The sequence below is a fragment of the Eptatretus burgeri genome, chromosome 6 (assembly GCF_056783735.1).
Source record: "Eptatretus burgeri isolate ZD-2024b chromosome 6, Ebu_testis_v1, whole genome shotgun sequence".
In the NCBI taxonomy this organism is placed as follows: Eukaryota; Metazoa; Chordata; class Myxini; order Myxiniformes; family Myxinidae; genus Eptatretus; species Eptatretus burgeri.
The window spans coordinates 13,485,833-13,500,832 of NC_140966.1; the positions used below are offsets into that span (position 1 = coordinate 13,485,833).

General features: G+C 45.0%; 2 protein-coding genes across 4 annotated transcripts in view; one reads left to right on the forward strand and one right to left on the reverse strand.

Annotated features, from left to right (window-relative positions):
- Nucleotides 1-15,000, forward strand: part of IGHMBP2 (immunoglobulin mu DNA binding protein 2) — a 198,540-nt gene that overhangs the window by 21,780 nt on the left and 161,760 nt on the right. For all 3 annotated transcript variants that reach the window (XM_085884086.1, XM_085884087.1, XM_085884088.1), the window contains exon 4: nucleotides 13,867-14,062. In XM_085884086.1, the coding sequence (XP_085740212.1) occupies nucleotides 13,867-14,062 (196 nt within the window). The remainder of the gene's footprint in view (nucleotides 1-13,866; nucleotides 14,063-15,000) is intronic.
- LOC147024320 (uncharacterized) overlaps nucleotides 14,076-15,000 on the reverse strand; it is a gene marked incomplete at its 5' end in the record, with an annotated part of 9,962 nt that continues 9,037 nt past the window's right edge. Inside the window, 2 exons of the mRNA XM_085886915.1 lie at nucleotides 14,076-14,144; nucleotides 14,743-15,000. The exon at nucleotides 14,743-15,000 is cut by the window's right edge and continues 262 nt beyond it. Coding sequence (XP_085743041.1) covers nucleotides 14,076-14,144; nucleotides 14,743-15,000 — 327 coding nt within the window. The remainder of the gene's footprint in view (nucleotides 14,145-14,742) is intronic.

Sequence of the window (15,000 nt, forward strand, 5' to 3'; positions counted from 1 at the left end):
GACAACTTTTAGCCTCATGACTTGAATATATTAGGGTATGGTCAGGTACGATTACGGGTACTTCTGGGTGACCGTGGTGGAAATGGAGTGCATTTTCGAACTCTATGTGGTCTATTTACTCAAAGAAATGACTGCGCCGACATTGAATTCACTACCATCTCGAAAACATGACCTAAAACAAGATTTATCATTACTGGAGTTGAGTAACTAATCCTACTCATTTCAATATTTTCTAATCTGTAATTAATTTGTCGTCCGTCTAAACATTTCTTAGAGTAAATCGACCCCACTGAGTTCGAAAATGCAGTCCATTTTCACCGAGGAAGTTCAGAAGTGTTCGGATTCGCATCTCACCACACCCTAATTTAATATAATAATCACTAAATAAATAACTAACATATTTTTCGTGAATCATTGAATCAAAAACACTGGATGTTGGGCCGGCTAGAAATAGTTCAGGCGGGAGTGGAGACAGCAATAGAGGTGGAGATGATTGTGGTATTTGGTAAATGAGACGAAATATTATAATAGTTTGTAATTCCATTGATTGAAAAATTAGGGTATGGTGAGATGCGAATCCGTACACTTCTGAACTTCCTAGGTGAAAATGGACTGCATTTTCGAACTCAGTGGGGTCGTATTACTCTTAGAAATGTTTAGACGGACAACAAATTAATTACAGATTAGAAAATATCGAAATGAGTAGGATTAGTTACTCAACTCCAGTAATGATAAATCTTATTTTAGGTCATATTTTCGAAATGGTAGTGAATTAAATGTTGGTGCAGTCATTTCTTCGAGTAAATCGACACCATAGAGCTCGAAAATGCACTCCATTTCCACCTCGGACATCCAGAAGTACCCGTAATCGTACCTGACCATACCCTAATTTAACCAACTCATGAAACTAAAAGTCGTCATATGGAGCGACCTCTACATCACCTCCGATCAACTTAAATTTTTTTATGCGCGTTAATGAATCATAGTGGAATAATTTAAGGCTTGTGGAGACAACATCTGAATTTTTAAATTTTTTTTGCTGTTTTTGAACCACACTAATATATATATATATATATATATATATATATATATATATATATATATATATATATATATATATATATATACACATATTAATATATATATATATATTAATATATATATATATATATATTAATATACATATATATATATATTAATATACATATATATATATATTAATATACATATATATATATATATATATTAATAAACAATGCATATTTTCAGCATGCATGCACTGTTAAATGTGTAGAGAAATTTAAGACAGAATAAAGTGCATTTTAACAAGTCGAGTGCACCACTACCACCACTACCACTATCACCACCACTACCACTACCACCACCACACTACTACCACCACCACACTACTACCACCACCACCACCACCTCACTACCACTACCACCACCACTACCACCAAGGAAAATAAACATTTTTAATCGAGTTATATGAATGTATTCATGTCAAAAAAAAAAAATTCCCTTCCTACCTACCCAATTTTTTTTGGTCATGCAATAGGAAACATGTTTTTTTGGGGGGGGGGGGCTAATGCCTGATCCACGAGAACATATCGGGCCCAATACATTTTTGAAATATCATGCTATACAGTACTGTATCATTTTTGGCCCGATCTCTCCATGGTGAGGAATCGCTAAAAGAAATTCTTGTCGTCTGATCCGGATCCGGATCTTCACCAAAATCTAATCGGTTCGTCCTTGTCACACACCTCACCTGTCCACAAAATTTAATCCGGATCCATCCACAACTTTTTGAGATATCCTGTACACAGACAAACAAACAAAAGGGGTGAAAACATAACCTCCTTCACCTTCGATGGCAGAGGTCAAAAGAACAAAGTCCCTTTGTCAGATTTTCCAAAACAGCTCTGTCAGAGCTGCAGTGGATTTCAGTTCATCTGTCTGCAGCCTTGTATCGCTGCAGACAATAGTAATCAATGACAGGTTTGGCCGACCAACACTCCTTTCTGTTGGCTTCCAAAGTAGGACGCTATTTGTCACTTCTTCGTGATGGAGGACATGACCCACCAATCTCAAACGTCTCTTCCTTACAACATCAGACATTTTTGGCAGATTACCATATAGTTCAATGTTTGTGATGTGGTCTTGACATGGGATGCTAAGTATTTTCCGGAAGAGGTTGGTGTAGTTGCCATCTATTTTGCATGTCGTGCTACTAACTGGCCAGCGTCCATGACTCGCACCCATGCGGTAAGATTGATTCAACTGTCGCTTTAAATAGACGGATTTTGGTGCTTCGTTGCAGCGGTGTTGGTGGTGCTTCCATACTTTCTCAGCTTGTTTGCTGCTGCCCACGCCTGTCAAGTGCGGTCGCTGACGTCTGCAGTGTTGGTATATGAGCCAATGTATTTGAAGTCTTGAACTCTCTTGAGCACTTCACTTTCTGCCCTGAGAGTTTGTTTTTCATTTGGTCGATGATGTATGTGCATGTACTTTGTTTTTGAGGCATTAATAAGAAGACCAACTTTGCTGGCTGTTTCTTCGATTGTTGATAGAATTCCCCGCGCATCTTGTAGTGAATCAGCAGCTACAGCGATGTGATCGGCGTAGTCGAGGTCGGATAGTTTCTGAGCAGGGTGTCTTCCACTCATTTGGCATTGCATTGTGACACCATATTCTTCCGTCAATATGGTACTCATCACATAGTCGAGCACCATGATGAATAAGAAAGACGCAAGATTGTCACCTGGCAGCACTCCCACAGTGACGTCAAATACCCGTGTTGGCCAATCAGGTGTGAGGTTTACAGCAGAAGTGTGATTGTACATCTTTCTCGCGTTTGTTATCTTAGGTTGTATACCATAGGCATCATAGCCACCTTCACATCTGATATTTGATTTGTGTTTATCATATTGTTTTGGAAATGGCTGTAGTCTAGTGGGTTAAACTGTTTGGTTATAATGTTAGTTATTTCTCAGTGTTTGCTTAATTGTTAGTATTTTGTACTATATGTGCAATGGATATGCATTACATATGTAAGACGTTCATCTTCCCTTCCATTGTCTGTATTTAGACCTGATCATCCCTGTGAGCCTATGTTTTCTGTTCTTTCCTCAGTATCTGTTTTAAATGTTCTCTTTACAAAGCACACACAAGAGCCTTGAAACTCGAGATGCCACGGGAGAATGCACAGTTGTGTGCGTGTGCGTATTATCAAAGTGAAACTGTGTTCTCAAAACTGCAGTTAACATCACCATAGGAGGCACATGGAATAAACGTTAAGGCTTGTGGCCATACGTGGAAAAAGCTGTTAACACCAGGGTGTGCAGAGCAATAATGTGAGAAGGAGCCTGTTGCCAAAGCCAGAAAATTGCACTCTGTAGAGAGAAGTCTGGGTTTAATTTTGCCGACAGTCCAAGCCGAGTTTCGTGTCCTCTTTGTCCATGGGACTTTTTCCTTGTAGTGGCAGTGAACTGTAGGCCGGCTGGGTTGTGCCGCACAGACCAGTCACATCCACTTCTCTTTCTCTGGCCACAGAGCGATTTCCCTGCGATGGGACCAGCCCAGAACTCCTGCATGGCTTTGCCTCTGGGTTTCAGAGCGACCTCGACATTATCTTGTATTCCCCATGTACATGTCGTGTGATTGGACAGACCCGAAGATAGAAGAGTTGAGGAATCTGCATTCACTGTTTTGTTTTGAGGACTCGTAATAAATGGTTTGGTAAAGGTTAACGGGTTGTATTTGTGATTAATTTGTTTTCATTACCTCCGCTACTGAAGTTGAACGGAGGTTATTTTTTCACCTCTGTGTGTCTGTCTTTCTGTCTGTCTCTCTGTTTGTCTGTCTGTGAACAGGATATCTCAAAAAGTTGGGGATGGATTCGGACAAAATTTTGTGGACAGATTAGGGGTGTGACAAGGACAAATGATTTGTCCTTATGAAGATCCAAATCCATATGCAAGAATTTTAAAAGTGATTCTTCACCATTGATCCACAAAAACATATAGGGCCTAATACGTTTTTGAAATATGATGCTGTGCAGTACTATATCGTTTTTGGTTCTCTCAATGGTGAAGAATCACTTAAAAAAATTCGAATATTCGAATCTGCATCGTCACCAAAATCTCATCAGTTTGTCCTTATCACACACCAAATCTGTCCACAAAATTTCATCCGGATCCATCCACAGCTTTTGGAGATACCCTGCACACAAACAGACAGAAAGGGGTGAAAACATAACCTCCTTCACCTTCGTTGGCAGAGGTAATGATTAGATTTTGGTGAAGATCAGAATCCTGATCTGAGAATATTTTTCAGTGAATCTTCACCATTGAGAGATGGGGCCAAAAATGATATATAGCATGATATTTCAAAAAGTTATGGATGAGTTATGACAAAACTTGGTGGATGAGTGGGGTAGGTGACAACAAGGCGATTCGATTTTGGTTCGGTTCTGGATCCAGATCCAGCCGATCAGTGGGATGCAAAATGTAAACTCTTAAGCCTGCTGGAGGTATATGCTCTACCAAGTGCCCTTCCCGTTCTTATTGTTCTTGCTTCATGTCTTCCTTCTAAACATTTGCTTTGTTAATAAATATACTCAGTCTCGGGGTTGGATTCTAGGCGTTCTGGTTGCCGTGGTTAAAGTGTGTTTGAAAAGCCGGTTCAAAACGGTCTTAGACCGTGATAGTGGCCAATGGTTGCTCAGCCAAATTAGGTCATGAGTGCTTATTTGTGCTTCCATGGCTTAGTTCCACAGTCACGAGTATTGTAATATGACAATCAGGTCCAGGAACTTACTTGGCTGGTGGTAGCGGTTGTTTTGACACGAGCTGCAGGACTCAAAACTGGGTAACTGGACCCGACCCATGGCTTAAACAATACACATTTTGAATGCAATTTTTCATGTTTATTACTTGCAAAATCGAAGATTTTTCAAGTTATTTTTGGTCAGTTGATTTTGTCGTCTCTGTCTGTCTGTCTGTCTGTCTGTTTGTCGCCTACAGATCACGATTATAAATCGATCTTCACGAAACTTCGCCACATGGTAGAGTTTGTCATAAGGAAGAAGCCTATTGTTATCTTGCCAAAACGAAGTTTTTGCAAGATATGTTAGTCAGCTTGTATGTTTTTTTTTTTGTTTTTTTTTTGTCTGTAATCACGTATAAAACATTCTGCAGAGCACAGTTATCATTGGAAATTTTTGTAACTTCGCATATCAGAGGCCTATAGAGGTCCCTTTCAGCGCATAAAATTGAAGGTCAAGGTCAAAGGTCAAGGTCACTTTGTCGCAAATCAGGGGAGTAGACGAAACCCTTATTTTTTGAGTCATTTTGATCGGATCGTCTTCAAACTTCATGGGAATATAGTTCATGGTCTGGCGCTCAGCTGATTAATTTTTGGTGGCGATTGGCCTTGACCTTCATGGTTAGCGCCTGAGGTCAAACATATTTGACCCCAAAGTCAAATTTTCAAGTTTTAGGAACCATATCGGGTAGTACCTCAAATTGAACACCTCGATGAGTGCTTTCTAGATATGTCAAGCTTGAGACATTATGACGTCATTTGGTGACGTTATGAGGAAAACACATATTTTTCATGGTTACTCTGTAGAACGATTCTCATCGGAATCTCTCGTAGGCAGATATTCCTCAAGGAGTTGCTCCTGGTGGATAGCAGCTCTGTTCACCTCAGTGTGACCTTAAAGAAGGCACACGTGGTCACCTTTTGGCAAGATACGGGTCACCCTGCGGGTGACATTGGTTTATTTTTTTTTAGGTCAAATGGTCAATATAGGCCAAAGATCAACAACTTCGGTGAGGTTTCTAAAATCCTCAATTTTCATCCGATTGACTTGAAATTTGAAGAGGATTTATATTTCAGGTCAGTGAATTCAACCACCAATTATTTTGGAGATCCACATAGGCCAAAATGTCAACATAGGTCGGAATTGGTAAAATTGTCAATTTTCATCCCATTCACTTGAAATTTGAAGAGGAGTTGCATATTTGGTCATTTAATTCAACCACCAATTATTTTTGATGTCAAATTTTTTTCATGAATTTTGCAAGTATCGTGTTCTGCACGACGTCGTCTTTTTTGATCATTTGTCAGTTCTGGTATTTTGAAAGAGTGGAATGATTTGCAATAGTTTTGCTACAGTCGATATTATCGTGCCTTGCTGCTCTTGCTCTCTATGCTATCTCTGCTCCCATCGTTGGCACTGCCTTCAATAGCCAGTTGATGCCTTCAAGCTGTCTTTACGAGTTCTGAGCAGCTTTTTTTCAGCTCCTCTCCATGGGACTCACCCAATTCCTGCCCCAGCCTCCTCCCCACCAACCCACCTTCGATTGCTGTCTGGACCCAGGCGTGTTGCTCATTCCCCCCCACTAGGATATTGTAATGTCCTGTCCCACCAGTGTTTGCCAGTTTGCACACTGATTGGATTTTAATGGTTCCATACACTTACAATGCATCTTGCTGGAAGCAGTACTCACCAACTGGTCCTGAACAATGGATTAATGTCTGTTATATCAACAAGACCCTCTGTTGAAGTTTACACTGCTTACCCAAAGGATATGAGCACTTTACATAAGCTTAATTAATTCCTTCTATAACTGGCCTTGAATAATTGATATAGGTCAGTCACTGAGGCATTTGCAAATTCCTTCCCACTGGAATCTCAGATCCCAAACCTTACTGCATCCCAAGTACATCAACAACTCTTAATAGTTGCACATGCTAATTGAAAATGGTCACATACTATAATTCTCGAGCCATGTGCTTGAAATACATGTCTTTTGTGTTCATTTATTTTCAAAGTAACAGACTTCCTATCCATCTTTTCTCCAATTTTATTCAACTGACAACCGATTGATTATTTATGCCTTGTGCGTTATAGGTTTTAAGATATCCTTTTTTAAATATTCTTTATAGGAGTGAGGCTCAATGAAGAGCAAGGTAGAAGTGACAGTGGGAAAATGTCAAGGGAATATACAATTAGGAGAGGAGAGAGAGAGAGGTGAGGAAGAAACACTGTAACTAGCAAGTAAGATGGTTGAGTTAGGAAAGGATAATAAGGTAATAAAGGTCATCGGTCAGAATTGGAGGTGATGAGATGGTGGTGCACTGCCTGCTTGAAGCCCTGGAGAGAAGGGTGAAACAAAACAATGTCTGGAATGTGGTTCTAGCAACAGGAGAAGCAAGGAATATAACAGTTGAGGAATGCAAACTTGACGCGTGGAGGTGTGAGGAGTGGGAGACGCTGCGATGGGAAGGGGAGCGGGATTTATGGGCATGGGACAGGAGAGGGAGCTGGATGCGTGACGGTGGGAGGTGGAGTAGTAGCAAAATTTTTAGGTGGTAGGAGGAGCAACAAGAACGGGATGCGTGGCTGTGGGTGGGTGGCAGTGTGACGCGCGGCTGTGGGTGGGGGGCAGTGGGACGCGTGACTGTGGGTGGGGATCAGTGGGCCGCGTGGCTGTGGGTGAGGGGCAGTGAAACGCGTGGCTGTGGGTGAGGGGCAGTGAAACGCGTGGCTGTGGGTGAGGGGCAGTGAAACGCGTGGCTGTGGGTGAGGGGCAGTGACACGCGTGGCTGTGGGAGAGGGGCAGTGAAACGCGCGGCCGTGGGTAGGGGGTAGTGGGACTCACGGCCGTGGGTGGGGAGCAGTGGGACGCGCGGCCGTGGGTGGGGGGGCAGTGGGACGCGCGGCCGTGGGTGGGGGGCAGTGGGACGCGCGGCCGTGGTGGGGGGGCAGTGGGACGTGCGGCCGTGGGTGTGGGCAGTGGGACGCGTGGCTGTGGGTGGGGGGCAGGGGGCCGTGGGCTGTGCGGCTGTGGTTGGAGGGCAGGGGGCCGTGCAGCTGTGGGTGGGGGGCAGTGGGACGTGCGGCCGTGGGTGGGGAGAACCTGTACCGAAGGCAAATTGTGCAATCCCCACAAAACACACCACAATAAGAAAGTACGTCATGTCTGAGGCACACCAACCAGCTTACTTGGGATAAACTGGACATTAAACAATATATTCCTCATTGTTCTGCCTTGTGATGTCATAACTGAATGTGACCACATTCCCGACATGACATCGTTGTTTTTGTTTCTCAAACTACATATTGAAATGTTACGAGAGCATCTCTGAAGTACAAGAAAGTGAAAAAGAGTTTAATTTTCATCATTAAGGGAGATTAGTGCGAGTTTATCAACATGAAACAATACATCTATAAAATCGAAATTATGAAATCTCAAGGGGATGCAAGACTGTTACAATGCCCCTGTCTGTGTGTTTGTGTGTGTCCACTTCTGTATGTTTTTCTCTCCAACAGCTTGACCAGTTGATGCAAAACTTTATATTGGGGTCTATCGGGTGTTAATAATGATGTCATCGGTGAAGTATTCCAGCTCTAATTGGTTGAATTGAAATCCTTATTGGTTCTGGATTTAGGCAGGGTCCCTGGGTGGGGGAAGGGGGGGGGGTTGGGAGAGACAAAGCATGGAGGAGGCAGTCCACAAAATAGGCAGAAGACTTCTTGTGTTCATGATATTTCAAAAACCATTCAATATTTATCTTTCATACTACACAGATCTATTCCTCATACCACCCAAAAGACTGGGGACCTGAAGTATCAATTGGCTCCTTGTTACATTATCATGTCTCTGAGGATGTGGAATCAAACTGGATGCATGGCCTGGACATATTAAAGCACAGCCTTCTTTCAATTACAAGATGCACCAAGAAATCTTGATTTAATTATGATGAAAAAATTTAATGATGATTCCCTTATTAAGATCTGTGATTTCATATGAGATTTAATGGATTTCACAATCTCATCACGTGACCACAGTACGATGTGCCTGATAATTTAGGAGGTCATATTGTCTCTGTGTTGCAATCTTTTACAGTTAACCTGTATGTTGTCGATAAATTTCTTTAGATTATGGACAGTCAGGCTGAAGGAGTCAAGGATGATTATCCCTGGGATCATTTAGCTTGACATCACATTTTTCAAAAACACTTTGGGTACATCATTGCTGAATCGCTGCAAGGGATTTTCAGAAAGAGGAAAGGATTTCAGGGGACTGTTTCCAAGTGATGACATTCGTTTAAATCTCTATCTGGAAAATCCTCTTCATCTATTTGCTCATCACACCACCCTCTGTCATAACATCCATCATCATTCAGACAGGCATGCTGCAGCCTCTTCCCTCTGCTCAGACCTTGACAAAATCACATGGAATACGTGTTTTAATTCTGACAAATCTCACACTCTCATTATCTCTCTCCAAAAGGATTATCTGGAAAATCGCCCCATTTACTTTCTGAACAACACTCGTGAGGAAATTGTCACTCAAACTCCTGGGTCTCACAATCAGCTATTATCTTTCTTGGGCAAACCACATTTCAACGTTGGTCTCCAAAGTCAACCACCGAATGGGCATACTCCATCATACAAAGTCTGCCCTGATAATGCAGGCTCCAGCCCACCACGCCAGGGTCCACCCCGATGATGCAGGTTCCCTCCCGCCATGCCGAAGTCCACCCCGATGATGCAGGTTCCCGACTGCCACTCCGAGGTCCAGCTCGATGATGCATCTTCCCTACTGCCATGCCAAGGTCTACCCCGATGATGCAGGTTCCCTCCCGCCGAGCCAAGCTCCGCCTCGATGATGCAGGTTCCCTACTGCCATGCAGAGGTCCACCCCGACGATGCAGGTTCCCTCCCTCCGAGCCAAGCTCTGCCCCGATGATGCAGGTTCCCCACTGCCACTTTGAGGTCCGCCTCGATGATGCAGGTTCCCTCCTGCCATGCCGAAGTCCACCAGGATGATGCACATTCCCTCCTTCCGCGCGAGGACAACCCCGATGATGCACGTTCCCTCCCGTCGCGCCGAGCTCCGCCCCGATGATACAGGTTCCCTCTCTCCACGCCAACGACCGCTCCAATGATGCAGGTTCCTATTGCGACAAGGTCCGCCCCGATAATGCAGGTTCCCTCCCACCGTGCCAAGGTCCACCCTAATGATGCAGGATCCCACCCGCCGAGGCAAGCTCTGCCCCGATGATGCAGGTTCCCTACCGCCACTCCGAGGTCCGCCCCGATGATGTAGGTTCCCTCCCGACGCGTCGAGGTCATCCCCGATAATGCAGGTTCCCTCCCGCAATGCAGAAGTCAGCCCCAATGATGCAAGTTCCCTCCCATCGAGCCGAGCGCCGCCCCGATGATGCAGGTTCCCTCCCGCCACGCCGAGGTCCGCCTCGATGATGCAGGTTCTCTCCCACCACTTCGAGGTCTGCCCTCATGGAGCAGGCTCCCTCCTGACGTTCCGAAGTCCGCCCCGATGATGCAGGTTCCCTCCCGCCACTCCGAAGTCCTCCCTGAAGGTGCAGGTTCCCTCCTCCTGAGGTCCGCCCTGATGGTGCAGGTTCCCTCCTGCCGTGCCGCGGTCCGCTCCGATGATGCAGGTACCCTCCCATCACCCTGAGGTCTGCCCCTATGATGCAGGTTCCCTCCCGCCACACCGGGGTCCACCCTGTGGATGCGGGTTCCCTCCTGCCGTGCCGACTTCCACCCTGATGACGCAGGTTCCCTCCTGCCGCGCCGACGTCCACCCCGATGATGCAGGTTTATTCCCTGTGCGCCCAGGACCACCCCGATGTTTTGGGTTCCCTCCCACCATGCCGAAGTCCACCATGATGATGTACGTTCCCTCCCGTCGCGCCGAGTTGCCTCCCTCCGCGACATGGTCCACCCCGATGAAGCACGTTCCCTCCCGTCGCGCCGAGGTCCGCCCTGATGATGCAGGTTCCTGTCCGCCCCAATGATGCAGGTTCCCTCCCACCACGCCAAGCTCCGCCCCGATGATGCAGGTTCCCTACAGCCACTCCGCGGTCCGCCCCGATGATGCAGGTTCCATCCCGCCATGCCGAGATCAGCCCCGATGATGCAGGTTCCCTCCCCTCACGCCGCAATCCGCCCTGATGATGCAGGTTCCCTTCCGTTGTGCCTCGCTCCACCCCGATGATGCAGGTTCCCTCCCGCCACTCTGAGGTCCACCCTGATGGTGTAGGTTCCCTCCCGCCACACCAGGCTCCGCCCCATGGATGCAGTTTCCCTCCTGCCACGCCGACGTCCCTCCTAATGACGCAGATTCCTTTCCACCACACAGAGGTCCGCTCTGATCATGCAGGTTCCCTCCCTCCGCAACAAGTTCTGCCCCGATGATGAAGGTTCCCTCCCATTGTGCCGAGGACAGCCCCGATGATTCTGGTTCCCTCCCGCCGTGACAAGTTCCGCCCGATGATGCAGGTTCCCTCCCACCACGCTAGGGTCAGCCCCGATGATGCAGGTCCCTCCCGTCATGCAGAGGTCGGCCCCGATGATGCACGTTCCCTCCCGCCATTCCATGATTTTTAGCCTGCCGTCTTGTTCTTTTCTTCTAAGGTAGTTTTGACATAGCCTGGATGTATGTTTTGGGTCTTTATCTTGCTGTCGGATGAACCCCTGACCAACTAGGCATAGACCAGAGGTATTCTATAGCGCTGTAAAATGCTGTGGTAGCCCTTTTGGTTCAGGGTTACAGTCATTCTGTGCAAGTCGCTGACTCTGGATCCAGCGAAAGAGACCCAGATCATCACGCTTCCTACTCCATGTTTGACAGTTGGTGTCACACACTGAGGAACTATCCTTTCGCCTTCTCTACGGCGTACAAAACCCTGCGTGATGAACCGAAGATTTCAAATTTTGATTCATCAGTCCATGAGACTTTCTTCCAGTTTTCAGTAGTCCACTGGCGGTGCTTCATGGCCCAGGCAAGCCTCTTTTTCTTATTTTGCCATCTTAGCAATGGCTTTCTTACTGCCACTCGACCTGTCAAACTTGCAGCTCGAAGTCTTCTCTTCACAGTTGAAACTGAGACTTCCTTACTTCGACCAGTATTAAGCTGTGCTTGAAGTTGAAGCTGCTGTCCTGTGAGCCACCTATCACGCAAGCTGTTGACTCAGAAACTTGTCTTCTGATTGTGTTGTGGCTTTGGGTCTGCCAGACCTCTTCCTGTCAGAGTTTCCTCCAGTTTCCAAGTGCCTTTTGATGGTGGAGGGAACTGTACTCACTGACACCTTGGCTTCTTTTGCAATTTCTCTAAAGGAAAGATCTACACTTTTAGGGGTTCTAATGGTCTGTTTGTCTTCCTTTGTTAATTGTCTTTTTCTCGCCATTGTGATAGCAATATACTACTTCCTGCAGTGCAATATTGTCCAAATACTGTTTCAGAGGGTGTCGCAACACAGTCTGTTCCAAGACTGCTTTTTTCAGACAGAGGGTTTGTAACTAATCAAAAAACGTTGGGACACCTGAGGGAATTGTTTGCATCAACTTTCAAGGCTTAATTTACTTTCATTGCTGCAGAACAGCTGCAGTTGCTAACCCCTTACTTGTTGCCTGAAAAGGGCCTTTTTTAACAACTCTGAAATTCACATTATTTTTCAGTTTTTGGTTACCTCAACTTTTTAACCTCTGGCAGTTTACCGCTTAGCTTTGTACCATTTCAGGTTATTCTCTGGACTTGAACTGCTTAAATTTCAGTAAAAACTGAAAAATGTGGGTGTTCTTCAATTTTTGACTGGTACTGTTGATCACACAGTTTGGCAGCCATATTGCATTGAAGGAAAAATATTAAATAATGTTTACTCTGGAACCGCTGCATCATTCAATGTGAAACTTCACAATTATGATCCAGCGTACATGTGGAATATACTTTTCAAATTTCAACACGATCAGCCACAAGGTGTGGCAACTTTAATTATTCAATTATTTGAATCTGAGCAGTTTTAGAATTTTTATTTTTTATTTTTTTTGCTTCCAGCTCATTTGGCTGCGCCTGTATGCTTTTGAGGGTACAGGAGTAGCAATTCAATTGATACCGATGATGGCTCCTGGAAAAATGGTCAAATGTGTACATAATAAATGGATGGAACGTGGCCTGTTCCTCGGTCCATAATTTGTGAATCCTGCGTCGTAGAGAAACATGTGGGGCCTCATTAGACTCGGGAATCCTGCTTTACGCTCTGCACTGATGGTGTCCACATTTATTACTTTGTGTTCAGGTTATTTTAAATACCAATGCAATTGATACCGACTATGTATTCAGGAAAAACGGCTAACTGCTGATATAATAAATAGAATGAATGCGGCATGTTACTGGGTCCATAACTCATCAATCCCACATCGTAGAGTGACATATGGGGGGCTTCGTATTCTTCGGTGGAGTTCCTGTGGACACATGGTGACACTTCCCATACATTTATTACTTCGTGTTCAGGTAATTTAAACGCCAATTCAATTGATACTGACTCTGTATTGAGGAAAAAGGGGTAACTGCAAACGTAATAAATGCATTGAACATGGCGTGTTACTCGGTCCATAACTCATCAATCCCGCATAGCAGAGAGACGTGTGGGGGGTCTTCTTATTAGTGGGGGGAGTTCTGGTTTAAGCCTGTGGACCTATGCTGCAAACATTTGTTACTTTGTGTTTTGGTTGTTTGAATAACAATTTAATTGATCCCGACGATGTCCCCAGGAAAAAGGGCCAACTGCATACGGAACGAATATATTGTGAACAATTCGTGTTACTCGGTCCGTAACTCATCGGTTCCATGTTGTATCAAAGCTGGACATCTTGGTACCCGGTCATGACTGCCAGCAGTTATATCGTGGCAGTTCTAGTTTTGTTTGATATTGATTTCTGGGCCATTGCATTTCTCTGTGTTCTTTGTCCTGTTTGTACTGAAATGTTGTCTATGCTATTTGATTAAGTTCATGATCTCTTTTTTTTGTGTGATACTGCAGGTGACATTATTGGTTTATTTGACCCACTGGGTGAAGGCTTGTCCAAACAACTGGCATCTGGAGTTGTTACAAAAGTAACAACAAATTATGTAACAATCGCATTTGAAGAAAGCCTCGATGCGTTATCCCTACCCTCGGAAGGAATATTTCATCTCCTTAAACTTGCAAACGATATCACCTACAAACGTCTGAAAAGGTTTGCCATCTCCCTATCTTTTGAGAAACGCCATCAGAACTATATTTTCTTCTGTGGTGATGCAACATTTGTAGTTCAGTTTCTGTCATTACCGCAATTTCCAATGAGCTCAAGATAAAGGAATCTTGATTTTATCCATAACGATGGATTTAAAATTTCAAAATCAGATGTTTTTATTATTTGGATTGATTCTTTTCTGAAAAGTGAGGAAGCATTTAATGAAATTGACACATTTTTTTTTTTTTGAAGGATATTTGTTTGTGGTTTTTATAATTCCTTCATTTGGTTAATTTTATGAGCAAATACCACCCATCGTTTCGCTGACAGGAATACTGAGGGGGGGGGGAGGGGAGAGAGGGTGAGACAGAGAATTGGGAGGAGGGAGGTTGAGAGGGGAGGGGTAGGGGAGCGAGAAGGGAGGAAGAGTGAGTTGGGTGGGGGAAGAAAAGGCAGCGAGAGGTGAGAGGAAGTGAAGGCAGACGTGTGGTGGAGTCTTTATTACGATTCATAGTCTCATCAAAATGCTTCTGCATAGAATAATGGTGAAGATAGAAACAAAAGTATGTCTGAAATCCATTTTCTACCGGTCATACTGTAAATGCTGCCCAGAGATCAACACCGCCCGGACATGTCCGGAGATGAACACTGCCTGGACCTGACCACTGTCCAGACATAACCACCGTCCGGCGACATCCCGAGACTGAGAGAGATGGGGTGCGAGACGGAGAGAGATGGGGTGCGAGGCGGAGAGAGATGGGGTGCGAGGCGGAGAGAGATGGGGTGCGAGGCGGAGAGAGATGGGGTGCGAGACGGAGAGAGATGGGGTGCGAGACGGAGAGAGATGGGGTGCGAGACGGAGAGAGATGGGGTGCGAGACGGAGAGAGATGGGGTGCGAGACGGAGAGAGGCAGAGAGAGAGAGAGAGAGGCAGAGAGAGA